Source organism: Staurois parvus, unplaced genomic scaffold (genome assembly GCF_062004578.1).
Source record: "Staurois parvus isolate SC_StPar_1 unplaced genomic scaffold, SC_StPar_1.0 ptg000748l, whole genome shotgun sequence".
Classification (NCBI taxonomy): domain Eukaryota; kingdom Metazoa; phylum Chordata; class Amphibia; order Anura; family Ranidae; genus Staurois; species Staurois parvus.
This window is the reverse complement of record NW_028318544.1, coordinates 2684876-2711839: the sequence shown is the minus strand read 5'-3', so window position 1 is coordinate 2711839 and position 26964 is coordinate 2684876. Positions and strand designations below refer to the sequence as shown.

Sequence of the window (26964 nt, the reverse complement as noted above, 5' to 3'; positions counted from 1 at the left end):
CCAAAAGTAGTAGCGGGGGGGGGGGGGGGGGGGAGAAATGTCATTGATGTTCCGCTATAAACTACTGTATATTTATGTATGCAATCTTTGCTTTATGAATAATCATTCATTAAGCTGTAGAGCAAATTCCATTGCAAAGTGTATATACTTACCTATAGTAAATCAACACCAATATATTTATATATTTGAAGGGGGGGGGGCATCACAACCTTGACTCTGCATTCAGAGTCCTGAAATTTCAGTTACAACTACTGAGCTCTGTAAACAGACTTTTTACATGAGAGCTCCATCTCCTGGCTGAATGTAAAACACTCATATACAATATTTCATATTTATACATAAAAAAACACTTTTAGGGCCTGGTCACACCTATGCATGTTGCAGCACTTGTGAAGACACACATGCTTTAATGTGAATACATCCTTATAGTTTCCCTAAATACAAAACATATGAAACTGCAGATCTAAGATGTGAACTACCTACCTAGAAGAGAATAGGATTTCTACTTGAAATGTACTTTCCGCCTTTACAACCACTCTCAGTTTTGGAGTTTGCAGAAAAGAGCAGGTAAAATTTAAGCAGTAGTTTTCAATTTTTTAGGTTATCCTATGTGAATGATAACATAAGAAATAAAGTAGGTGCTATCTCAATTTGGCTGCAAAAGTGGAAATACACTGTAATACTTCCTCTGTAACCCTTTACAGTTTTCATTTTGTTTATATACAGTATATAATTAAATGTAGTATACAGGGGCGGACTGACAACTCATGGGGCCCCTGGGCAATAGGGGATCATGGGGCCCCTGTGTCCTTGCCCAAACTCAAAAAAGCCTATGAAAAAGGTACCAGGGGAATCTCATGGGGCCCCCTACTGACCCCAGGCCCTCGGGCAGTGCCCGAGTTTCCAAATGGTCAGTCCGCCCCTGGTAGTATATCTGTGATATATGCATTATCTGAAGCAACATGGTATAGCATAGGTCTTACCACACTTTGGCAGCCCCTGCAACTCTTACAGCACTTAGGTAGGCCCTGCATTCCAGTTACATATGAGATTTGGTATACACTTCTGTGCAGTCACAAGGACACTCAAGAAGAATCCTTACTCCTATGAAGGACTTTATTCCACTTTAATTTGTTGAATCATTAAATCAGTAGGATATTATATTTTATTTACAGTAGTATTAAACCCTCAGTGGTTTTTTTTTTTGCTTAACACATTGAGCACAATAACCACTTGCAGACGGGTAGCCCGTACAGGCACAGCAACGTACCTGTACATCGCCGGCCTCTTCTGGGTACATGGCACATGTGTGTGCCCTCACCTGCCGACTTCTGCTGAGATTGTACACAGCGGGCGTTTGTCAGCAGGTCTGAGACCTGCTGATCGACTGTGTCCAATTACAGCCCAAAGCCCTGTGTTGGCTCATGGCTCTGTACGATCTCTCTGTTTCTTCTCCTTGCAAAGTAGATAGAAGAAAGAAAGATATTTAGTAAAAAGCAGCACACATTAACATTTGTTAGGCAGACATTTAACCCCTTTTTTACCCAAGATATTAACCCCTTCCCAGCTAATGTCATTAGTACAGTAACAGTATATAGTATTATCACTGCTCATTGTACTACTGTCACTACTGAGTTTAGTGGCAGTTAGTTAGTTCTCACCCAGTGTCAGTGTCAGACTTCCTGCCTCACTATCACAGTCCCACTATAAGTCACTGCCGTTAGTAGTATAAAAAAAAAATCTAGTGTATATATGTGTATATATATATATATATATATATATATATATATATATACATACATACATACATACATACATACATACACATACATACACAAACACCATAGTTTCTAGACGCTAAGCATTTTTTTTCTTTTTATTGGATATGTTTTTATAGCAGATAGTAAAATATTTTTTTTTTTTGTGTTTTCGGGAATTTTCTCATTTATGTAATAAAAAATAAAAAACCCAGTGGTGATAAAATAACCACCAAATAAAAGCTCTATTTGTGTGAAAAAATATATGAATTTAATTTGGGTATAGTGTTGCATGACAATTGCCAGTGAAAATAGCACAGTGCTAAATAGCAAAAAATGGCCTGGTCATGATGGAGGTAAAGCCTTCTGAAGCAGAGGTGAATAAAATAAACATTCACCCAGCAAATGTTTCGGTAAAACTCTTACCTAAGCATTTTCAGTTTATAGCTTTAATGCTGCTGGTTCCTGTTCTCTCAAAGATGTTTCCCTAAACGTCCAGTCTTTACAGGACAGGGTTAACTATGAAAAATACTGTTTCATGCCAGTCTGTTAGCTTGAAGAGGGGAGGAGGATGGACACAACTCTAGTCCCTGTATGCAAGGGTGATTCCATAGGACACTGCAAGAGTAAGGAAATCTGGGGCAATAGGCATGATCTCAGTTTAAGCTGGAACATAGGCAAGGATTAAAGGATAAAGAAACCGCATAATCAGTAAGTGACTAACCACTTGCCCTCCAAAGGATTTACCCCTCTTCCTGACCAGGCCTTTTTTTGCGATACAGCTCCGCGTTACTTTAACTGACAATTGCGCGGTCATACAATGCTGCACCCAAATGAAATTCATGTTCTTTTTTCCCCACAAATGTAGCTTTCTTTTGGTGGTATTTGATTGCCTGTGCATTTTTTATTTTTTGCACTATAAACAAAATAAGACTCGACAATTTTGAAAATAAAAATATATATATATTTGACTTTTTTTTGCTATAAAACATATACAGTAAAAAAAAAGTAAAAATCAAATTTCATCATAAATTTAGGCCAAAATGTATTCTGCTACGTCTTTGCTAAAACAAAATTCCCAATATGTGTAAATTAATTACTTTACGTGAAAGTTATAGCATCTACAAATGGCGGTATATATACTGGAATGTTTTTTGTTTTTTTTTAATACTAGTAATGGCGGTGATCAGCAACTTATGGCGGGACTGCTAACTGCCACTGACATCCTCACTGACACTAATACAGTAATAAAAAGCACTGACACTGTACTAATGACACTGAGCAGGAAGGGGTTAACATTTGGGGCGATCAAATGGTTTACTGGGTGCTGTTTTACTGTGTTGTCTGTGTGTGCTTTACTTTGTAAGCACGCTGCTTTGTATTGCTCTGCTATGCAGAGCAATCAAAATCAGTGTGCTGGTGGTGACAGGGGAAAGATCTGTATTGTTTACATGCAGACCTCTCTGTCAGTGTTCCTCGGCGATCAGTGGGTGCTGGTAGGGAATCTCCAGCTGGGATTCGGTGATCGACAGCTGTAGCTCTGGATAGGGCGGTGCGTATGCCCCCTACCTGGAAATACAAAATCACGTATAAATACACATGATTTTGCACAGCCCTGTGGCAGTACTTCTGCTGTAGATGGTCGAGAAGTGGTTAAATCAGCTGCAAAAAGTGCTTAAAACTGGGAGTTTAATATCACTTTAAGAGGAAGGTGAAATGACTTCTTAAAGCTGCAAGCATGCTAAGAATACCATACCTGTATATTTGATTTAATAACATACTTTGAACTGCTCTTGGTCACAAGGCTTTTATTGACTTAACAGATTTACTCTGTAATGATTTACATTTTGCTGAAATGATGGCCATATTAGTCCAAATGGGCCTGTGACATGTCGACTGTGAATCAGGTGAATCAAGTTCAGAATGCTACTTGATTTAAAATAAAAGGCCAAAAACATGTAAAACCCCTAGAAAGGCTTCATATAGAGTATATATTTATTAAGGCACTGGCTGAGTTTATCTCTATCATCTAGGTGTTTAATCTCCACATGCTGATGGGCTCCAAGGTTTATATCCAATATGGGGAAAATATTCTTTTCAGTGTTCTGCTGAAAGACTTATTTGTACATCCCTCCTACCAAGGTTCTGTGCTTACTCCTGCCAGAGTATATACATTGAACACAAACAATATACACAGACCCTAATCTGCTTTCAATAGAAAGCCTTGCATCTTCATTTGTTTAAATTGATAATATAAATCATATATTTTAGGCATATGACATTGTTATTTCCATGACCTAATAAAATGACAAATAATATCTTGATCGTACATGAAAGATCATCTGTTCATTCTGTGGATTTCTTCAGACTGTTACAGAATATTGCTATCAAGAAAGTTAAGGACAATGTCCAAAGGTCATTTGTGCTACCTATGCCGAGGGAAAGTCTACAAAAACTGTAGCTGCTGATTTTTAATAAGCGCACACTTACCTGTCCCAGAATCCAGCGATGTTCTCACAGGCGCCGTCCCTTCTCCCCTTCTCTCCTCCACGGCGCTGGCATTTCAACTGTGGGCACCAGGCTATGACAGCTTGCGGCTTCACAGGCTGGTGCCCACTGTGCATGCGCGAGTCACACTGCGCCTTCTAAATGGTCTGGCAGTCTTCTGGGACCGAACTTCTGGCTCACTTCGCTGCAACGAACTGAGCTGGAAGGGGGAGCGGGTACCAGTCAAAAACAGGTATCTGCTCCTCCCTCCCCCCAAAAAACGTGCCAAATACGGCAGCGGAGGGGGGAGGAGGCAAATAAGCAGAACTTGTGCTTTTGAGTGGAACTCCGCTTTAAAGAAATAGTGGCACTTCAAAAATATTACATGAAAGCCAAATAAATTAGAGTGGCTTGATTAAAACAAAACTTGTTTGGAATAATAACAAAATAAAAAAATATTACTTTTTATAAATATAAATATAAAAAAAGCTGACATTGTTGCCATCTTATGACGAAATCTAAGAAAATACCAAATAAATAGCAATACTGCCTAGTAAAATAAAAAATTTGTGGCTGAGAACCTTTTGGTGGACAGTCCCGTGTCCTTGGCTGATTCTAAGTGAAGCTAGACCTCTTATCATTAGGAAGTCTAACTATCTGGTAAGCAATTTGTTCGCCTTTTTTGGTGGTGGATCACTGGAGTGGATACACAGATGAATGGAAAAACTTCTACCTAGATGGTCACTTATAGTTCCTCTACGGACATTTATTTATGAGTTTATGTTTTTAATTCTTATATTTGATTCACATCTATATTGGTTCATGTTGATTGTATATACTGTATGACACAGTGATGTGCAATATTTGTGATATTGTTTATTTAAAGGCATCGTGCAACATTGCTTTTTGTCTACACTTATTTTTCTTAGTTTACACTGTAGGGGAAAAAAAAAAAAATTGGTTTGTCGATTCAAATCCCAACCATGGCACTATCTGCACGAATTTGCCTGTTCTCCCTGTGCCTGCAAAAGCTTGCCCCAGGAACTCTTGCTTCCTCCCACACACCAAAGACATGCTGGTAGGTTAATTGGCCCCTGTCTAAACTGGCCCTAATATGTGTATGTATGGGTGTGAGTTAGGGCTCCTTGAGTGCAGGGACTGCTGTGAATGTACAATATATGTGTAAAAAGCTGCAACAATTGACAGAACTACATAAATACCTGTAATAAATGAAAACATTTGCAAATACTGTTACTAAGGAGGATCTGGTGTTTAGTGAAATGATAAGCAACATTTTCACTAATGTCAGATTCACTGTAAGAGTTAAAAGACGAGCCAAACAATTCCTTGTTATACTGAACTTTTTTGAAAAGAAAATGTATATGTATCCCGAGAAAATAAACAGAAATTAATTTTTCATTTTTTGCTTTAAGCAAACTTGATATCCTGAATATTCCCATGCTGAAGCTGTGACACTTAAGTGGGCTCATATGTCACACCTCATACATCTGCATTCCACAGATTAACATGTCACATTTCATTATGTCAGTTCACTGTGCTATATCTTAATCTACAGCCTGTAAAAGCAACACTGGATGAAATGTCAGCCCTTTGTCACATCAAAGTCAGTCTCTTGGGAGAAATTATAACACTCCAGTCAGAGACTTTACTATGACTGCCATACAGTAAATTTTCTATAATCATACTAATCTAAAATACAGTCATTACATAATTCAAAAGTATTGTAAAAGGTATAGATAAATAATGCTGTTCAGAAAAGGAGAGGAAATTAAGTCCATCAAAATAATAAAACTGCTTAGGCCTCTTGCAAATAGGGGCACCTGACTGCTGTGCATTCCTCATGGCATTTTAGAGTGCCCAAGAGGACTGGTACAACATCCAGCTCTGCTGCCTGAAGCCTGACATAGTCTAAAGCTGGCCATAAATTGATCAAAATTCAGCTGGTTTAGCAGGGACTGGCCAAATTTTAATCCACATGTGGCCGCTCCTGATTGATAGAATGAAAAACTTATGCTGAACGGGATTGTTGGGAAATTTTTCTTGATCAGCGGCTGTAGCCTCTGATCAGTGCATTCTGACTGTGGAGAGTCCCGTTGTGAGAATGCAATGGGGTTGATTTACTAAAGTCAAATAGGCTGTGCACTGCAAGTGTGCACTTCCTCTAGATCTGAGGGGAACATGGAAGGAAAACCAAAAAACCCAGCATTTTTGCTTGCACATGATTGGATGAAAAATCAGCAGAGCTTCGCCTCATTTCAGAACTTCCCCTTGGATCTAAAGCAGCTGCACTTGCAGTGAAAAGTATATTTACCTTTAATAAATCAACTCCAATGTCTCAGCAGGGAGTTTCCTCTATAAAATATATAGTGATACTCGTGAGCCAAAATGCGATACTCCCTTAGTGCAAAAAAATATATATTTTAAATCAAATAAATGGTGCATCAACACTTTACACAATACTCATTATCTGTGTGAAACATGTGATATATAACAATAAGTGTATATATATCCTCAGATATATACACAGGTGTCGCGCTCCATATATACCAATAATCATATAAATAATACTGTGACAAAACTTATAGTGCTAAAAAACAGTGCAACATTTAGTGCTCAAAATAAATGCTGATTCAACAAAAAGTCCTCTTTATGCTTTAAATATATTCAGTGACAAATTCTGTGCAGTGCCACACTCCCCGTGCTCAATACAATAGGTTCTCTCCACTAGCAACACACACCCCAGAAACACCGTTATATGACCCTTTTTTAGGATGGAATCAGTACCCCCAAGAGGAAAGGGGGGAAACAAAGGGAAAACCAAAAAGAGGGGGTGCAGAGGAGGGAGAAGGCAACAACAAAAAAAGGAGAGATTAAAAGGGGAGGGGATTTTTAATATTAGTGGGGTTCCCCTTAAAAAAGAAGAGATCCATGTGTTAGATAAAGGATTAAAATTTGCACCAACCAGAGGGCTGAATAAGTTTGATACATATGTGAATTTACAAAAATTGATTAGAAATTTAAACCTCAAGAAATATTACGCACAATATCCAGCCAATTCTATTGGCTGTAATGAACCCTCATATAGATATCATACTAATTTGAAAAATAAATCAGTTTTTAACCCGACTAATATTGATGGGAAATATATTAACGTTTTTAAGAATTTAGTTAGTAAGGATTTAGAAAATTTGAGGATAAAAATTTTTAAAGAAGATATACAATTGCAGAAAGGCATCAAAAGCCTAAGGAAGAGGTCAAATTTAGTGATTAGACCAGCGGATAAGGGGAGGCATAGTGGTTATGTCAAAGGAACAATATGAAGCCACTATGGAAGATATGATGAGCGACACTAACACTTATCAGAAACTCATGAGTAATCCCACCAAAGAATACAAAAAAGAATTGGTTAAATTAGTAAAATATGGAACTAAAAAAGGCATATTGAATAGTAAAGAAGAAAAATATCTAATACCCACTGTTTGCAAACTACCAATTATATATTCGGTACCCAAAATACACAAGGACAGTACCAACCCACCAGGCCAACCAATTATAAATGGCATAGACTCAATGACAGCAAGATTGGGAGAGTACATTGACAGCTTTTTGCAACCGTTAGTAGAGAATACGCCAGCTTATTTGAAAGACACGAAGCATGTTATACAGTTGATACAGAATATACAGGTACATGAAAATATTATTATGAGCACAGCTGACATCTCCTCATTATATACGAATATTGATCATGAAGGAGCAGTAGAAGCAGTAAAATGGGCTTTAAATAAATACTCGAGCATTCCCAATAAACATAAAAAATTTATCATTAAGAGCTTGAAATTTTGTTTATCACACAATTATTTTTGGTACAATAAAGATTATTATTTACAAATAAGGGGAGTAGCAATGGGCGCTAAATTCGCCCCGAGTGTAGCGAACCTATACATGTCAAAATGGGAGGAGGAGGTAATTTACAATAATCCCAGAGAAGAAATTAAACTGTATAACAGATTCATTGACGATATCATCATAATATGGGATGGCAGTAAGGAAAGTTTAGAAATATTTTACCAAGATCTTAATGGCTATAGAGATAATATCAATTTAAGTTGGAATATCAAGGAGGATGTGATTAATTTTCTGGATATCTCAATCAAGAAGGAAGGACAGTCATTGTATACAAAAAATCATTTTAAAAAGACTGACCGGAATGCATATATTCCAATTACAAGCTGTCACTATCAACCGTGGATAAATAATATACCAAAGGGCCAATTCATAAGGTTAAAAAGGAATTGTAGCAGAAAAGAAGATTACAAGGTACAAAGTGAAGTTTTAAAAAATAGATTTTTAGCAAAAGGGTATGATCCAATAAAAATTGAAAAAGAGAGAAATGAAGTGGGACAGTTGAATAGAGATATCCTATTGATGGATAAACCAAAGAAAGAAAATGGGGAATATGATATACCCATAGTGCTGGACTATCACAAACAATATAAAGCTATACAGAGAATTATCTCCAAACACTGGGGAATATTAAAATTAGATAAACATCTCAATAATATTATCCCCCAAAAACCAAAATTTATATACAAAAGAGCACCGAATTTAAGAGATACACTGGTAAAAAATGTATTGGAACCAATGAAAATTAATAATCATTCCACATTTTTTCAAGGTAAAGGGTTCTATTCATGCGGGAGATGCTATGGGTGTAAGAGAGTTGTAAATAATCCAAGACGCAGATTTACATTTTCGAACACATATAATGATAAGGAATATAAAATTAAACAGTTCATTTCCTGTGATACGAAGGGAGTGATTTATGCGCTGAAGTGCCCATGTAATCTGATGTACATCGGTAGAACTAAAAGGCCACTTAAGGAACGCATCAAGGAGCATGTTTATAACATCAATAGAGGGTATAGATACCATCATGTGTCATATCACTTTCGACAATGTCATAATCAAGATGCGTCTAAATTACAATTCTGGGGAATAGAGAAACATCAACTGGACACTGGAGAGGAGATAATTTGGTAAGGGAGATAAGCAAAAAAGAGTCAAAATGGATTTATGAAATGAGATGTTTAGCCCCCCATGGTTTAAATAAGGAATTTGACCTAACATGCTTTATCAGTAATTTTTAAATGTTTTTTAATTTTATAATAGATTTTTATTCAGATGGATTCATTGTAAACGGATATTGTTTTGTACTCATGTATATATTTAAATGGATTAAAATAATGTAATTAAGAGAATTTATAATTATGAAATATAGGTAGTATAAATTAATATGAAAATAATTATAAAAGAAGATCATAGAACCCATATCATGGTTAATAATATTAGTAATTAATATGTAAATGAAGTAGTAGGTCTTAGTATATAATTTATTGATATGATATCTGGAATGAGGAGAATAATAAATAAATAAAGATAATACTAAGTAGTGGATATAATATGGGGAATATAGTGGTCCCCATATAATATTGTGTATTACAAATATATGAAGTAGGCTTATATTTACCCGCATGATATACACTTTTTTAAACACATAGATTTTCATTGTGTATATATATATATGTATGATTTTATATATATATATATATATATATATATTTTTATTGTGTATATTTTTAAATTTTTTAATTTTTTACTGTTAATAAATAAAATGATATAGTTATGTTTTATTAAAATCATGTATTTATTAGTTATTCAATTACTGCTCACTAATGATTAAGTTGTAAAAGTGCTAAGATCCTGATGGCTTGTAAATAGTGACAATGAAGTCAGAAATAGCAATAGGAACGAAGTTAATTACATTGTATGGAACAGCTGATATGTGTATACATATCAGTAGTGAATCAGCGTATATAGACCCCAGGAAAATGGCCGCGCGCATGCGGGCTACAAGAAAATGGCGCCGACTGCCTATATATATAGAGCAGGGCGAAGTGACGTCCAATTGTTTTCCCCCTGATGAAGCCACGTGACCCTGTGGCGTAACGCGTAGGGGAGGGGCTCTGATGTCACAACGCCGCGGTGGACGAGCGGCACTTACAAACACAGGATCTGGGCACAAGCTCTGTCGGATACAGCTCTGTGAGAGACAGCACTATGTGAGTGGAAAATTTTTTTTAATAAATCACTTAAACCTCACAAAGGATAAGGCACCATTGTGACTCTTTTTTACATGGTATCCTAATTCACTGGGAGGAGACAAGTACTACTAATAACCATCCCTACTATCCATTGAGGCTCAGTGTGGAAGGAGGAAAAAGGGAGACCTCCGGTGGCAGGAAAAAGGCAATACATCCATGGCATGGATGGATACATATATTTAATATATGAAGATTACTACCTAGTCCTGAGAGGACAAAAAGCGCTGTTAGCCACTGTGGTTGGCTAAAAAAGGAGGTGAGCGCACATCTATCTTTAGAGCACGGGGAGTGTGGCACGGCACAGAATTTGTCACTGAATATATTTAAAGCATAAAGAGGACTTTTTGTTGAATCAGCATTTATTTTTGTTGAGCACTAAATGTTGCACTGTTTTTTAGCACTATAAGTTTTGTCACAGTATTATTTATATGATTATTGGTATATATGGAGCGCGACACCTGTGTATATATCTGAGGATATATATACACTTATTGTTATATATCACGAGTTTCCTCTATACACCTTGATTGTGTGTGGCTGGAAAAAAAAAAGGATTTATCTATGGCCAACTTAAGGCAGGCTGAGGCTGGACAGGACTGAATGCTGTACTGAGTGGTACTCGCGTTTAGGCCCTACGCTGCTCCTGTCTCTCCGGGGTGCACTAGAACACTAGGAGGGATGCACAGCAGCTTGATGTACCCATGTTTAAAGGGGCCTTAACTGTATATCATTACAGACAAATTATTGGTTTTAAATTGATAATAATTGGTTTTACATTTATATTTTACATGTATACACTAAGCACACCAGGTAAACTGGACCTCTGTTTGTTTGCATCGCTCATGTGCAGTAAAATCAAATACATTTTCCTCCCACAGCTCAGAAATGGCATTCTATTAAACTGGTTGGCCTTTTCCCACCATTAGCGCCTTTGGGTTTAACAGCCACAAGTTACATTAACTGCATGGACTTCATAAGTTCACTACATCAATGTGTGGTTTTCATCTGGATGCTCTAGTTTCCTTCCAGCACTCAAAAACATATTGGTAGAATACTCTTCAAACCAGCCTCTCTCAACCTTTTAACCCTGGAGTAACCCCTTAAATATAATTCTGGTCTCTAAGAACCCCTGCTAAAAATATTTTTGCATAAGATTGAGGGACACTGATGTGATCACTAAAATGAAGAATTTATAAATCTAAGAATAAACAATATGGCATACCTAGCATATCTTACATCAAGCTGCTTTATACACAATTTTAGCAATAATCATGATATTAAATAAATAATGTTATTAGGCAGAAAATGTAAACAGTATAAATTGTGGTGTTCACCAAATATTTGTGATCAGTATAGAAGTGCTCCTTTGAACTTGTGGTCAGTATCTTCAGGTCAATACACTATTGCTCACTGACCAAGGAACCCCTAACATCCTCAAGATGAAATCTAGGGTTCCACAAAGCCCTGGTGGAAAAAAGCTGTTTTGACCAAATAAGTCTTAAGGCAGCCATACATGGACAGAAATTTGGCCTGTCCTTTCGATCCTTGTATGGGCATGTATCAATTGACCTGTGTACAACCAGCCTGTCAAATTTTTCCCAAACAATTAGTGCCATTGGGTATAGCTGGCAACACTAATCATTGTGTTCTGCCAGCAGGGAAGGTTTCCTGCCAGAAGAACACAATAGAACTGTGGGAGGAGTTCTCCCATCAACACTGACTGTGTTTACAGGGGGATCAAGCTATTTTCTTCCCTTCCACCCATGGTGGAAAGAGAGAAAATTGCATAATCTATGGCCTGCCTTAGAATACATTATGAGTGTCTCCATAACTGTTGTAATGACAACAGATTGTAAGTACCTCTGGGGAAGGCACAGATGTAACTAGTTCTCCCCTGTAAACCATTACAAATTATGTTGTTGCTATATTATATTTCATCAGCTGGTGAATTTCACAGAAATATAGGTGTTACAGCTCAGGATGCAGTATGTCATTTCTTGCTAAGATGATGGCAGTCAGCTGGTCCTCACCATGGAAATGCATTACTCTGATCAAGGGCAGGGGACATGCAGGGCCTGCCCCAGTGTTCAGGGGAATATGGAAGCCCACCTCCTTCTGACCTCTTCCACCTCTTACCCTCTGCTACACTTCTGGAGCCAAAAGGTAGGGCCCTAACATGAAGACTGGACTGTGTGATCGGGGAACTGTGGGCCACTAGTCAATAATTTATCACTTGTCTTCATGAAGCCCACTTACGTATATAATCATACAAGCTGAGGCGTTATCACATTGACTCTAAATGCATTTTGTCACTTATCAGCATGTATAAGTATAAGAATCCTTGGTCAATCAAACCCATTTTAATCATCACTGTGTATTCTGGAAATCTGGCTCAGTTACCAGTCACTCAGATCCTGCTTTCAGCTCGGCAAAACCTTTTTTTTAGCTTTGGAAATAGTGATTAATGGTTACACCTTCTGTCAAGCTTTTACTGCAATTTGTGTTTGCAATGTAAAGATTCACCCCTATATTTGTACTGATGACCATTGTCACCAAAAAAGAAAGTGAAGCGAAATCCAAAATTTAAGAATTGCCCCCAGAAGATGGGGTAAGGGTAAATTTTCCAATGGGAATACCTTTCCCGGAGACAACTCTCTAAGAGGGGATTTCCCTTGACCTTGGAAGATTTCTTCTAACTTTCTGTTTTATCTCCAGGATAGGAAGTGGAGGGAAATGTCCCCAGTTGCACACAGATATCAAAAATAAATGTAGATATATATATATATATATATATATATTGGACGACCAAACCTGTTTAAAATTTGACTGGAAGAAATATATGACCCTTCTGTTTTTTGGTACAGTTGTAACACATAGACGTGAGCCAAGCTTGCGGGAGAACATACAAAGTGAACAAATAGACCTTAGCATTATGTAGCATATGATAGTCTACAGAAAACCCGTATGACCCAAAGCTTCAACAACTTCACAGATATACATTTAGAAGTTGAATTAAGGAAATCGAAAATAAACACCAAAATGATATTGTTTTTAACATTTGGTTCCAATTCAAAAAGGTCTGATATATCAAGCACTAAAATGCATTTTGCTTGCTTCTAATTGGCTAAATGCGGAAGTAGGCAATAGCAATGTTTAACAAAACCATCAAGGCGTTGGATGTTCTACTCACTTACGTTAGTTCTATCACAATGTTTAATTGCAGGAGGCACAGCGGAAGGAAAATGACGTGTTGAAGGTCACAGAGTGCCATGAGAAAATCCCCAGAGATCTAATCACCGATTCCTATTCTAGCATTAACCTGAACTGTTCAACTGAGCACTTCCTAAGTGGTCGTTCTCACAATCAGAGTCTCCTACAAGCAGAGCGCTTGTCCAGTACAAGACAAAACGCATCTACCCCAGCAAATGCCAATTATACTGTGTCGACCACTATGGAGGACATCATTACCACATTAGACAAGGTCATTTGCTGTCAAATGGCATATGAGCTCCAATTTCATTTTCAGACATCAAAGGACATGAAATGTTTTAAGACATTTAACACCAATAACTGCAGGCAGATAATTGTACGTGTCACTTTTCTATATTTATCAACCCTAAAATCATTCACAACTGTCATTTACGGCACCTGCTTCTCAGAAGTCGGCATGTCTAATATTTTTAGCTTTTAAATCGTGTTGACACATCAAGCATCACTTCATAGACAAAGTTTAGCCATGAAAATCAGTTTCGACCCACTGGAACCTCAGTACATAAGCAACTCAAATGTATGTTAAAGTGAAGTTGTGAGAAACCTGAAAGTATTAAAGGATAAGTTCACTTTCTATAAGAAAACAATAAATGCCCATTTTTTGCATGTAAAAAGATTTGCATTTACGATGGTTGTTTTTTTGAGCCTGGAAAGCATTGCACCAGCGATCAGCAGACTACTGCAAACCTGTCACTGTATCTGTGTGCTTGTACCTCGCATGGGCAAGCAGATACACTGTGACAGGAAGAATCAATTAACTACCACAGCGCTCAACATTGAGAACTACAAGCCGACAGCAGCAAAGGTAGTTCATTCATTTCCAGGACTCTGTGAATGATTGATGTGGCAGTGTGGGCGGAGCCCCGTATAACTGCGCTGTTTTCAAAAAGTGACAACTAGTACAGGGAACATCTCCCTGTACTGCAGTCATAGCTAACAGCATAGAATTTTAGCATATATTTATATTTTCATACTAGGTGATGCCTTTCCACCCAGAAAAGGAAGGGCCAAGGCCATGGCAGAAGCACCTACCTTAGGAAGGAATATAGGAAAACACCAAAAAGAACATTGGAAGGAGTTGAGAACGCAAAAGCAGATACAGTACGTCTTACTGCCATAGATAGACGACAGTCTGTCATTGAACCCAACAGCCTTCACCTAAAACTAATACTGTTTTATAGTCAATGCTAGTTACACTCTGTCCTAGTCCTGAACATCCTTTTAATACAGAGGACCCCACTAATTGTAATCTTCTCTCTCATTCAGGTTGTTCTGACTACCCACCGAAAGAGCCAGCAGAACATGATCATCAAGTCCATCATTTAGACTAAGTATACCTGAAATAGAATGCTACACTCTGGAAAAGTCAGAAGGGTTCTCCTTTCTAATTCAGCTATATGCCGCCTTCCAAACCTGCTTCACCACCTTCTTTGTGATGGGAAATGTCTGCAGAGGTAGTTTAGGTGATTTTATCTACAACTATTTCCCAGCTGATAGTGACACCATAAGGTAAGTCTCATCACTAAGTTTAGAATGGAAAAGAAAACAAGATTTATAAAATATTTCATTCTAAAGTCCAATTAAAGCCATTGAATGTTTTACTGCAATGCAGGCAGGTTGCATATATATATGCTCTTCTTTCTCTTTTACATATTCACTGCTGGAAGCATCTTGGAGAGCCTGACCACTGCTCTCACACACAATTTTTCCCATGGTGGGTAGTGATTGCACATATGAAGGGAGAAGACAGTACATAGTTACCTAGTAATGAAGCGAAGAGTACATGTGCATTGAGACATAAGCATAACAGGGGCAGCGTCGGAGGTGCCTATTCTTTAAAATGGGGAAGACTGCATCCTTCTTTAGGTGGGATTTTCCAGCAGATTCTTGAATTTGGGATCTTGGTAATTACTGTACCGGGAATTGCATCTGTCTCAGGTGGCACTATTATTCAGACTGGACCCACCTCTTGTTGCCCCTGCCTCCCTCTGCCTATGGGTTTTGCTTCTATCTACATTTATTTTCTTTTAAATGTAATTTTATTTCAATCCAATGGTTTTTTTTTTTTTTTATAGATTCATCATGGTGGAAACATCATGTGGCCTGGAGTTTCTTCACAGTAATAGCATCCTCCATAGGTAACCAATTCTATTGTATTCAGTTGTAGACTATATTCCTGTGTAACGTGTGTGCTGAGGTGAGATGGAGGAGAGACATGTATAAAGATGGGTACCTAGTGTCTTCCCACTTTTCCAGCCAACTGATATAAGGGGCTAATGGAAAACTTCCTTCATTAGCAGTCACCTCTATTTGAAATATCAGTTGTCTGTAAAGTGATCCTCAAAATTTGTTTCAGATGACATGTGCTAGAAGATTACACTTAGTCTTTCTCGTCGCAGGGACCTCAAGCCGGATAACATCCTAATGGACAGAAAAGGACATGTCTGCGTTGTCGATCATGGACTAGCAATAGGTGGTCTATGGGGTGATAAAACTGCCACTGGTGTGGCTGGAATCAAAGGATTCATGGCTCCACAGGTTTGTATATTTCTTCATACGCATATCTATTCAGTATATCGGAATTCATCAAATATCCCTCTGTTTTGTTTTTTTTTAAACCCATTCCTTTTACTACTGCTCGAAGTCCTGAGAAGCCAATGGACTGTCATGAACCTTTGTTAAGCACACCACTCTGCTTTATACATGTTTATTTTTTTAAAGCATCAATATGGCCATTTAAAAGACATCCCACAGCTTTATAAATGCATCCCTTAGAATGTGTTTAATGAAGATACATTATAAAAGGGATTATATATAAAGGACTTGAAGTTAGGGCAGCTTGTGCCTTCTATAAGATAATGGGCCACTTTAGAAATAAACTCAGCTTCATGGGCTTCTTTGATGTCTTCTGGTTTTCTGTACTGACCAATATATTTATTGAAGGCTTTTTTCCTGATTGGCAGGTTATTAACACTGAGGTTTACCAGTTTGAACCTGACTGGTTTTTACTGGGAATCATTACCTACATCCTGGCTGCAAAGTATATGCCATTTAAGTGCAGGAGCTTTGATCAATACAGGAGAGAGGTGAACTTCAGCTATCTCAATTACCCCTCTGACATGGACCCAGACCTGGAGAACTTCATAGAAGGTGTCAGTAGGAGATTACCTTTTTTTGTAACTATAAATAGCCACAGGAAATGTTTCTGGGCCTACTGCTGCTGGTCTAGTGGTATAATGTGGGCTTGCTGACAAGAACGGTCATCGGCTTGACCATCACGTAGTTTAGCTACTCTGTCCTGTGGTACAGTTTCAGTTACACAACCAGGTTAACACTTTATCATGGGATCATGGGGCAGAAGATACCACATGGAGTAAATCACTGATATGTACATTTTATAATTTTATCAAAGCAGAACTGAAACTCATTTATTTTTGTTTGTTTTGGACATAGTGGGGAAGATTAGATTATCGGTCATAATGTTCTTGTAGTCTGTGTCTCCGTTGTGGACACTTCACCTCACATCCTGTCTTGGTGACACAACTGGAAATAAAATCTTACCAATGGTGGCACCTAAAGCAACCATAACCTGACAGGAGTTCTAACCATTCCTCACTTTACCAATTAAACTGTTTTTAACTGTCCCAACTTAAGAGCTTCTTCTCGTTTCCTGGAAAATCACATTATTACAGACAAAGAAAAGTATAAGAACCTCAAAGAGGCTCTTTTTTCTCCCCACTCTATTTACTATAAACTTTTTGTTTTTTTTTTACCTGGAACTCTACTTTAAAGTGTCACTGCCAATCCAAAGACCTCAGGAAATTGAAAGTGATCAAATGCAGATGTGATCAAGGTAGAATGGCATAAAGGGTACTAAATTACATGAGTGGCTCTCCTTAAAGATATATCCCTTAGTATAGTTTGAAACAATTGAAAACAATTAAGAGGGACACATCAGAGGGATTGAAAAGAAAAATGAGGCGTGTGAAGTGTGCCATCAAGAGGTCCTGGGGGTACACTGAAGAGAAAGTAGGAATAAAATAAATCCCATCACTGGTGTCACTGGGATAAAATAAGTCCCAGCACTGGTGTCAATAAGAATAAAACAAGTCCCATCATTGATGTCAATGAGAATAAAATATAAAGAATGTAAAAATGAGCACACACACAACCTCTTAGAGGCTCAGATTGTCTCAGAAATAAAGATGAGCAGAGGTTCACCAATCTGTTAAAAGCTGCATCTAAAAATTGTTGAACAATTTCAGAATAATGTTATTCAACATAAAATTGCATAGATTTTAAAAATATCATCATCTAAAGTACATCATACGTAAAGATTTTGAGAATTTAGAGAAATCTCTGTGCACAAGGGACAAGGCCAAAACACAATATTGGATACCCCTGATCTTTGGGCCTTCAAATGGGACTGCATTAAAAACAGGCATGATTCTGTGATGGGCATCACTGCATGGGCTCAGGAATACATCCAGAAATCACTTTCTGTGAACAAGGTACGCCATCCCATCCAAAATTGTAAGCTAAGGTTCTATCATGCAAAGAATAAGCCAAATCTGAACATGATCAAGAAACGATGCCGTACACCTACGTCATCCAGCGTGCCCCTCCTGTGACTGCTGTGTTCACTGGACACAGCAGATCACTGTTACTGGTAACCAGGCACCATGTGATCGCTATGACTGGTCATAGCGATCACATGATAACAATGTAAACAACCGATCATGAATGGCTTTCCATTCATGAACAGCTTGATTACTGTGATGGGCCCACAGCAATCATATGGTACCTGGCTACCTGTACCATGTGATTAACTGTAGCTAATCACAGATCACAATGATAAAGCAAGCTGATCATTAATGGGAATCCCATTCATGATAGTTAAAACTATTGCTTGTAGAGTGGTCTTCAAAAAAAAAAATTTATACAGAAAAATATTATTTTATTTAATTTCTTAATTTTCCTAAAAATGGTAACAAAAAAATTACAACTTCAAAAAGACTCCTCTTACTAAATACCTTGCACTGTCTAGTTTCCAAAAATGGGTCAATTATACTGTATTTTGGCCTAAATTTGTGAAGAAATTTAGATTTTTTACATGTTTCTACTGGTTACAGTATGTTTTATACCAGAAAGTAGAAAATATTGTTTTTTTTTCAAAATATTTTGGTCTTTTTTTGGTCTCCAAAGCCAACAAAAAAGAGCTCTATTTGTGTGAAAAAAATTATATAAATTTAATTTGCGTACAGTGTTGCATGACCACGCAATTGCCAGTTCAAGTTCATGAAGGAGGGTAAAAAAACCTTTCAGAGGGCAAGTAGTTAAAAAATGTTAGCTGGAGTTTAGCTTTTATTTGTTAGTCCATTTAAAGCTGCTAGTCTATCATTAACCAGATTGCCAATACTGCAGTCCAAAAGTGTCTCCATTGCTCCTCTATCCAGAGTGCAGACACCCTAAGACAGGAAGTGGGTTACTGGCTGGATCCCCAGGTGAACCACATTGAAGGATTGGCAAGATTCAGTATGTTAAATTTTTAGTTTTTTTGGGTTTAACACTGCTTTAAGGTTTCTGTTCCAGGTTTCTGTTCGGAGCTCGGAGTGAGCGGCGGGGAGAGGTCAGCCCGGGACCGTAGAGGGGAAAGGTCAGGAGGTCAGTCCTGGACCGAGGGGCTTCCTAGGTTAGAATGGGAGAGGGAAACGTGGAGGAAAGCCAGCTCCGTCCGCTCTATCTGTAAGTACCATGACCATTATCTACTGAGGAGTTATCCATTCCATGCTACACCCTACCCAGGACTAAGGGGACCTCTGATACATATGATGTAAATGCACATTTATATTGCACCTCTTGTGAGTGTGCAATTTATCCGTTATTCCTGCACGACTCTGGATCGCATGTGTCACTGGGATTAATCAAGCCACCTTCTCTCAGTTTATTTGTGTCTCCATCGCCTTTATCACTTATTGGACTTTCAATAGTACAGCTTACCACGGAGTTAGTGGATTTGTTTTGTATAATAATTACCTCACAGCTGTTAAGGACACTATTTGTCACCATTTATACACCTTATTATACATAATATTGGTTATTCAGATACCTTTGACCGTTTATATGCATTTCAGCATAGGTGTTTTTCAATTTTATGATTGTTTATAGCGCTGCACTACATATTTTATGATCTAGCGGGGGATCTTCTCCCACTAGATGTCACAATTTTAAAAAAGTGTGGCCGTGTGGGGCTCCGCCTGGCCAGGCGCATCACTTATTCACAATGTTCTGTGAATGAGAAAACTACAAGCCACAGCAGCCTCTATGAGCACTGTGGTAGTTCATGGAGTCTTCCTGTCAGTAAGTATCGGCTTCTCCATATGAGGTTTGAGGAAGAAGATACAGTGACAGGTCTGCAGGAGACCTGCATGGCATCAGCGATCTGCTGATCGCTGGTGGATTGCTTTACAGGCTCCCAAAACAAAAAAAAAATAAATGCACATACTTTACCTGCAAAGAAATGTGCATTTACTATTTTTTGCTGAAAGGTGAACTTATCCTTTAAGTTTTGGGGTTGTTTGGGAAGAGTAAAATATTATGTAGTAAGGATGCATTCTATGAAGCATCAACAAATGAAAGATGTAGGTCAAATGTCTTACAAACTGGGATATCTGTAGTCAAGACCAAGCTTACATTTCGTGTTCATTAGGCTGATCGCTGGTGGATTGCTTTACAGGCTCCCAAAACAAAAAAAAAATAAATGCACATACTTTACCTGCAAAGAAATGTGCATTTACTATTTTTTGCTGAATGGTGAACTTATCCTTTAAGTTTTGGGGTTGTTTGGGAAGAGTAAAATATTATGTAGTAAGGATGCATTCTATGAAGCATCAACAAATGAAAGATGTAGGTCAAATGTCTTACAAACTGGGATATCTGTAGTCAAGACCAAGCTTACATTTCGTGTTCATTAGGCTCCAAGCATGATAACTCTATAGCCATACATACAACATATTTTAAACTCAAAATCAGTTCCATAAATAAGATAACATCAAGTACATACTATTGATTTTTTTTTCTTATATATTACTGGGCCATCCAATACATTTCCAAACAATGAATAAAACCATAGTAATTTCTTCTACTTACAGGTCCTGTCACTTGAGAGGCACTCTCAAATTCTTCATCATCCTCCATTAAGGTTTCTGCCCCAGGCAATGATTCTGTTCCAAGCAGACAACAAAAAATGCAGTTTCATATAATTACATTGAAATAATTAATCTCTTGAAATATGTAAACCTCCATGTTTCTTGCCAAAACTATACAAATAGGTTTAAGAGCAGGTTTCGAGTTACACAGGTAATATGTTTTCTATCATGCCTGCCACTGAATCTGTTTTGATGAGTGACGTCTTCATGTACCAAAGCAGTGTATCTTAGTTAATCATGATGAAGACAAGCAGGCTGACACACAGTGCCAGGAATTACCACAGGTTAGGTTTAAGTGTTGTTGCAATATAATTGATGCCTGTGGGATATTTAAGGTAGCTGAAGTGCAAAATCCAGTTTAAATGACAGTCTTCTGTCATCTGTCTTCTTCCATATTTGTAATATCTCCATATTTTCCACGTTACAAACATAAGCGTTCCATTAATGATAATGTAAATATGTAACAGGGCATGTTTAAATTTGCTGAATGTAGTGATTATTGAAAATTTTGTTCAAGTGTGATTATAGACTTCAGCAACAAGCAAGGCAATTTGGGTACTAAAAGGACACTGTAAGTGAGATATCAAGCGTGAAGTCTGATTATTGTACACAGAAATATGCTGCAGTTGCAATCATGGACTGAAAACCCGACTAGCAATTCTAGCCACATAAAGGACTATTTTCTAACTATTTTAGCCAGCTTTTGATCACCAAAATGACGGAATGGATAACCACCACCACCGTCATTACCAGTTCACATAATATTTTGCAGGAGGGGGTTAGTAGGTTACCATGATCTGTTTGTGTTCAGTAATAAACAAGCTCTGGTCCCCTAGTCGGTTGCACCACATTCCCTCTCATACAGTATATAGACAAAAACTCTTGGTTATTGGGACTAGGGAATAGTTTAGTCACAGTTTCTTTTTTAATAAAGTTCTTTTTAGAACATTATAAAACACATATACAGGTGCATCTCAATAAATTAGAATATCATCAAAAAGTTAATTTATTTCAGTAATTCAATTCAAAAAGTGAAACTCATATATTATGTAGGTTTATTACACACAGAGTGATATATTTCAAGCATTTATTTATTTTAATTTTCAGGAGTACAGCTTACAGCTAGTGAAAACCCAAAATTCAGTATCTCAAGAAATTAGAATATTGTGAAAAGGTTAAATATTGTAGACTCAAGGGGGTTTATTTACTAAAGCTGGAGAGTGCAAAATCAGACTCACTTCTGCATAGAAACCAATCAGCTTCCAGGTTTCATTGCCAAAGCTTCATTGAACAAGCTGAGGTTAGAAGCTGATTGGTTTCTATGCAGAAGGGAGTCTGATTTTGGACTCTCCAGCTTTAGTAAATAAACCCCAAGGTGTCACACTCTAATCAGCTAATTAATGCAAAACACCTGTAAATGTTTCCTGAGTCTGGTTCAGTAAGTTAGACAATCAAGGGGAAGACTGCTGACTTGAAAGCTGTCCAGAAGACACCCTGACAAATTGACAACCTCCACAAGGAGGGTAAGTCACAAAAGGTAATTGCTAAAGAAGCTGGCTGTTCATAGAATGGTGTATTCAAGCATAGTAGTGGAAAGTTCAGTGGAAGGAAAAAGTGTGGTAGAAAAAGGTGCACAAGTAACAGGGATAACTGCAGCCTTGAGAGGATTGTGAAGCAAAGGCCATTCAAAAATTTGGGGGAAATTCACAAGGAGTGGACTACGGCTGGTGTCAGTGCTTCAAGAGCCTAACTACACACATACGTATCCAGGACATAGGCTACAACTGTTGCATTCTTTGTGTCAAGCCACTCCTGAACCAGAGACAGCGTCAGAAGCCTCTTACATAGGCTAAGAGGAAAAGGAACTGGACTATTGCTCAGTGGTTCAAAGTCCTCTTTTTGGATGAAAGTAAATTTTGCATTTCATTTGGAAATCAAGGTCCCAGAGTCTGGAGAAAGAGTGGAGAGGCACAGAATCCACGTTGCATGAGGTCCAGTGTGACGTTTTCAAAGTCAGTAATGATTTGGAGAGCCATGTCATCTGCTGGTGTTGGTCCACTGAGTTTTATCAAGGCCAAAGTCTGCGCAGCCCTCTACCAGGAGATTCTACAACACTTCATGCTTCCCTCTTGCTGACCAGCTTTATGGAGATGCTGATTTCCAGCAGGACTTGGCACCTGCCCACACTGCCAAAGTACCAATACCTGGTTTAATGATCATGGTATCACTGTGCTTGATTGGCCTGCAAACTTGCCTGACATAAACCCCATAGAGAATCTGTATGGTATAGTCAAGAGGAAGAAGAAAGACACCAGACCCAACAACGCAGACAAGCTGAAGGCCTCTATCAAAGCAACCTGGGCTTCCATAGCACCTCAGCTGTTCCACAGGCTGATCGCCTGAATTCCATGCCGTATTGATGCAGTAATTCATGCAAAAGAAGCCCCAACCAAGTATCGAGTGCATACTATACTGTACATGGACATACGTTTCAGTAAGCCACAATTTCTGTATTTAAAATCCTTTTTTATTGGTCTTATGTAATATTCTAATTTTCTAAGTTACTGAATTTCGGGTATTCACTAGCCGTTAGCCATAATCATCAAAATTAAAAGAAAGAAATTCTTGAAATATATCACTTTGTGTGTAATGAATTTATAAAATATGAGTTTCACTTTTTGGATTGAATTCATGAAATAAATTAACTTTTTGATGATACTGTAATTTATTGAGATGCACCTGTACATGCTTAAAGTGGTGCAAAAGGCTGAATTCTAAGCATGAAGGTAAAAAACCTTAAATGTGCAGCTTCCCCCTCAGCCCACCTAAACCTAACCCCAATCTCAATCCAGCGCTGCGACCGAGAGCATCGGCTCTCCTGGGTCTCTTCATTGGCTCATACATAGCCAGAGAGCAGGGAGAGGGGGCGCCAGGCCCGGCGTGTGTGTGTCTTATTAACATGCAGGGCTGGCTCAGGAGCGAACACCCTCGAGTGCCCCCAGAGTAGGCAGGTTGGTCAGGGAGCACTCAGCAGGGGGGTGGGACCAGGAGCCCTAGCAGGGAACCCAAAAGAGGAGGATTAGGGCTGCTCTGTGTTAAACCACTGCACAGCGCAGGTAAGTAGAGCATATTTGTTTTTTAAATGTTGTACCTTTACAATCACTTTAACCTCCTCAAGGCTATTTTGATACTTTAAGTACAAAGCCACTGGCATCATCACTAAATACACATTTGACAGAGAACCTAGGTTAACCCTACCCTAAATCATAACTATTCCTTTTCAATACAAATCTTAATTATTTTCCACTGGTGTCATTCTCATCCTGTATGCTGGTTATGTGGTGTGGTACTGGCAGCTATAACCAACACTTTTCATAAACTGCAATTGCACTTCATCAGGTAACATAAGATGAAGACTCTAGGTATTAAAAGCACTTAAAGTTTTACTAAACCCCAGACCCTGCATTCACTATATCTGGTCTCCCACAGTACACAGAACATGGAAATGCAATTATTGTAGTAATTATAAACTGCTAAATACCTTTTCTCATCAGCAGTACATAGAAATCTTGCGACTTCTACAATCTTTAACCACTGCTCAGCTGGACACTGATAGATGGAGTTTTAATTTTCTTACGACTATCCTATGAGAATGCATAACCCCTGATACTCTGTCTCGACAGTGCTGACTGGCCTTGTGCTGATCACATGCACCCTCCCAAAGACAAAAAAACTCCCTAGCAATACACACTAAACTGAGCATGTGCAGAGTGTGTCCTAGAGCTTTTTACTATTAGCAGATGGATTGAGGAAAGTAGAAGGGGAGGATCAGAGAAGATGGGATCAAACAGCCTTTTTACACAATGTGGAGGATTAACCCCTTAGGTTCCGCAGTGAGTATAACAACCATGCTTTACTGCATATACAGACTGATTTTACTGTTGTGGGTTTAGTAACACTTTAATGATGTCTCAAGGGCTGGAAACATTCACCTGACCGAACCAACCCCCTGGTGGGGTGGGGAGCAATATAATGGCACTGGTATGATGGCTCAGTTACTCAGGATTTGATATTGCATTTATCAGTAAAAACTCAAAAAGGAGTCCAAATAATCTTTCTACCCACCGATGATTAAAAATGGTTAATGGTGAGGTCTGGACCCAGATCCATGGTGAAAATAGGCTCAACCTATTTAGGACTACTAAATTATGTGTTCAGGAATATGGCTGAAAGTAGTTAAAGCAGTCGATCCCACTGTCATTATCTTTTGGTAACATTACAGAATACATGGCCATGTTTTGTTTCTTCTAAGTTGAGGGACTGGGTACCTGGGATTACTCAAACTTGTATGACACTAGCTTCCCTGTGTATGTTCAAGCTAGAAATTGTAGATTAGGTTTCTCTTTTACCTCTTATATGCTAAATTTATGTTTACGCATATTTTAAATTAATGATAATAACAATTATCATTACTTTGCTAAAGCATGCCAATGCTTAATGAAATCAAATCCTCACAAAACTGAATCTGTCAACATGCCAAAATGGGTGTGCAAAGTTTGTTGAAATGAAAGATAACACATTTAATTTCCAAATACCAGATTTCCTTTGAAAGCTAAATATACACTCAAGGGGTGATTGATGAGTGTATACCTCTATCCAGTGGCGTCCCTTGGGGGTGCGGGCCGCACCGGGTGACACCATCACAAGGAGTGCAGGAGCAGGATGCCAGCAGAGCTTCTGGGCTCTGTGAAGGTCCTGGCCAGTTATTGAGGTGATCCCGGATTCCCGGCACAGTGACAGCTGCTCCCAGTGTAGTGGTAAAATGAGTATCCCGGATCCGTGTAGATATGTATCCCCTAAAGCAACTGTACGTGCTGGTTTCAGGCCAAAGAAGCTGATCGCCGATCTCTGACTTTAGCACAGAGCTGCCACAGTTAACCCCGTACAGGCTGCAAACCGCTGAAGCTGATCCCGCGGATCACTATGGATTCTAAGATCAGTTAACCCAGTATAGTTTCAACCTATACGGGGTTAACTGATTTTGCAACCCATAGTGGTCCGCGGGATCAGCTTCAGCGGTTTGCAGCCTATAAGAGGTTAACTGTGGCAGCTCTGTGCTAAAGTCGGAGATCGGCTTCTTCGGCCTGAAACCGGCACATGCGCAGTTGCTTCAGCGGATAAATATCTTCACGGGTTGGAATACTCATTTTACCGCTACAGCGGCACCGCTCCTTCCTCTCTGGAGGGGTGACACCACGTGTTACAGCACCGGGTGACACTAACCCCAGGGATGCCTCTGCTGCTATCCACTGGACACTGCCATGTTTACATACAGGGTCCCAAGAGTTCGCACTACATAAAGTTGCAAAGATACCTCCATAACTGGAGAAGAAGCCAGTCATATGACTTTGATAGGTCATGTGACTATCATCCTCCTGACTTTTTGTTTCCACTCTCAGAATGAATGGTGTTCCACTTGCTTTATGATAATGCACATTTGTAAAGCACACAGCTCTGCTTTATAAACATGCCAGTATTTTTATTTCGTAGCAACGGTATGGCCAAGATAAGACTGTGGCATAGCTGCTAAATAAATGAGGCTCCCAGTTTCAGTTGGGGAGACTCGCAGTAAAGTAGAACTATTGCCTAGTACTAAAACATTTCTGAAAAGTAAATTTTTAATGCTGCATGTGTCTTCTGCTGTAAAAGAGTTTGCCCTACCTGTCAGCAATTTATCATCTGAATGTAAACAGAGTTGCACAAGGACAACTCAGTGTAAAATTCTCAGCAGGCCTTGGATGTCCAGGATGGATTAAAGGCTAAGTTAACCTTTGGAACATGTTACACTTCGTCCACTTTCTCTGAGAGTTTTTTTTTATTTTGTGCACACTGCCTGCTGTTCATGTTTACACCCCTGGCTCATTCCTGGCATTATGGGTCAGTGGTTCCTCCCTCTAACTGACCTTCACTTATTACAGTGTGGCAGGGAGAACAGAAAGAGGAAATACTGAACACTGCAGGGAACCCAGGTGAAGAACCCAAGAGAAGTGTTGGTTTCCC

The 26964-nt window shown here is 38.6% G+C and overlaps 1 protein-coding gene across 1 annotated transcript in view; it reads right to left on the bottom strand.

Annotated features, from left to right (window-relative positions):
- The window catches only part of CUNH8orf34 (chromosome unknown C8orf34 homolog), a 377615-nt gene that overhangs the window by 126841 nt on the left and 223810 nt on the right, over positions 1 to 26964 (bottom strand). Inside the window, exon 10 of the mRNA XM_089654283.1 lies at positions 20846 to 20919. Within this exon, the coding sequence (XP_089510409.1) occupies positions 20846 to 20919 (74 nt within the window). The remainder of the gene's footprint in view (positions 1 to 20845; positions 20920 to 26964) is intronic.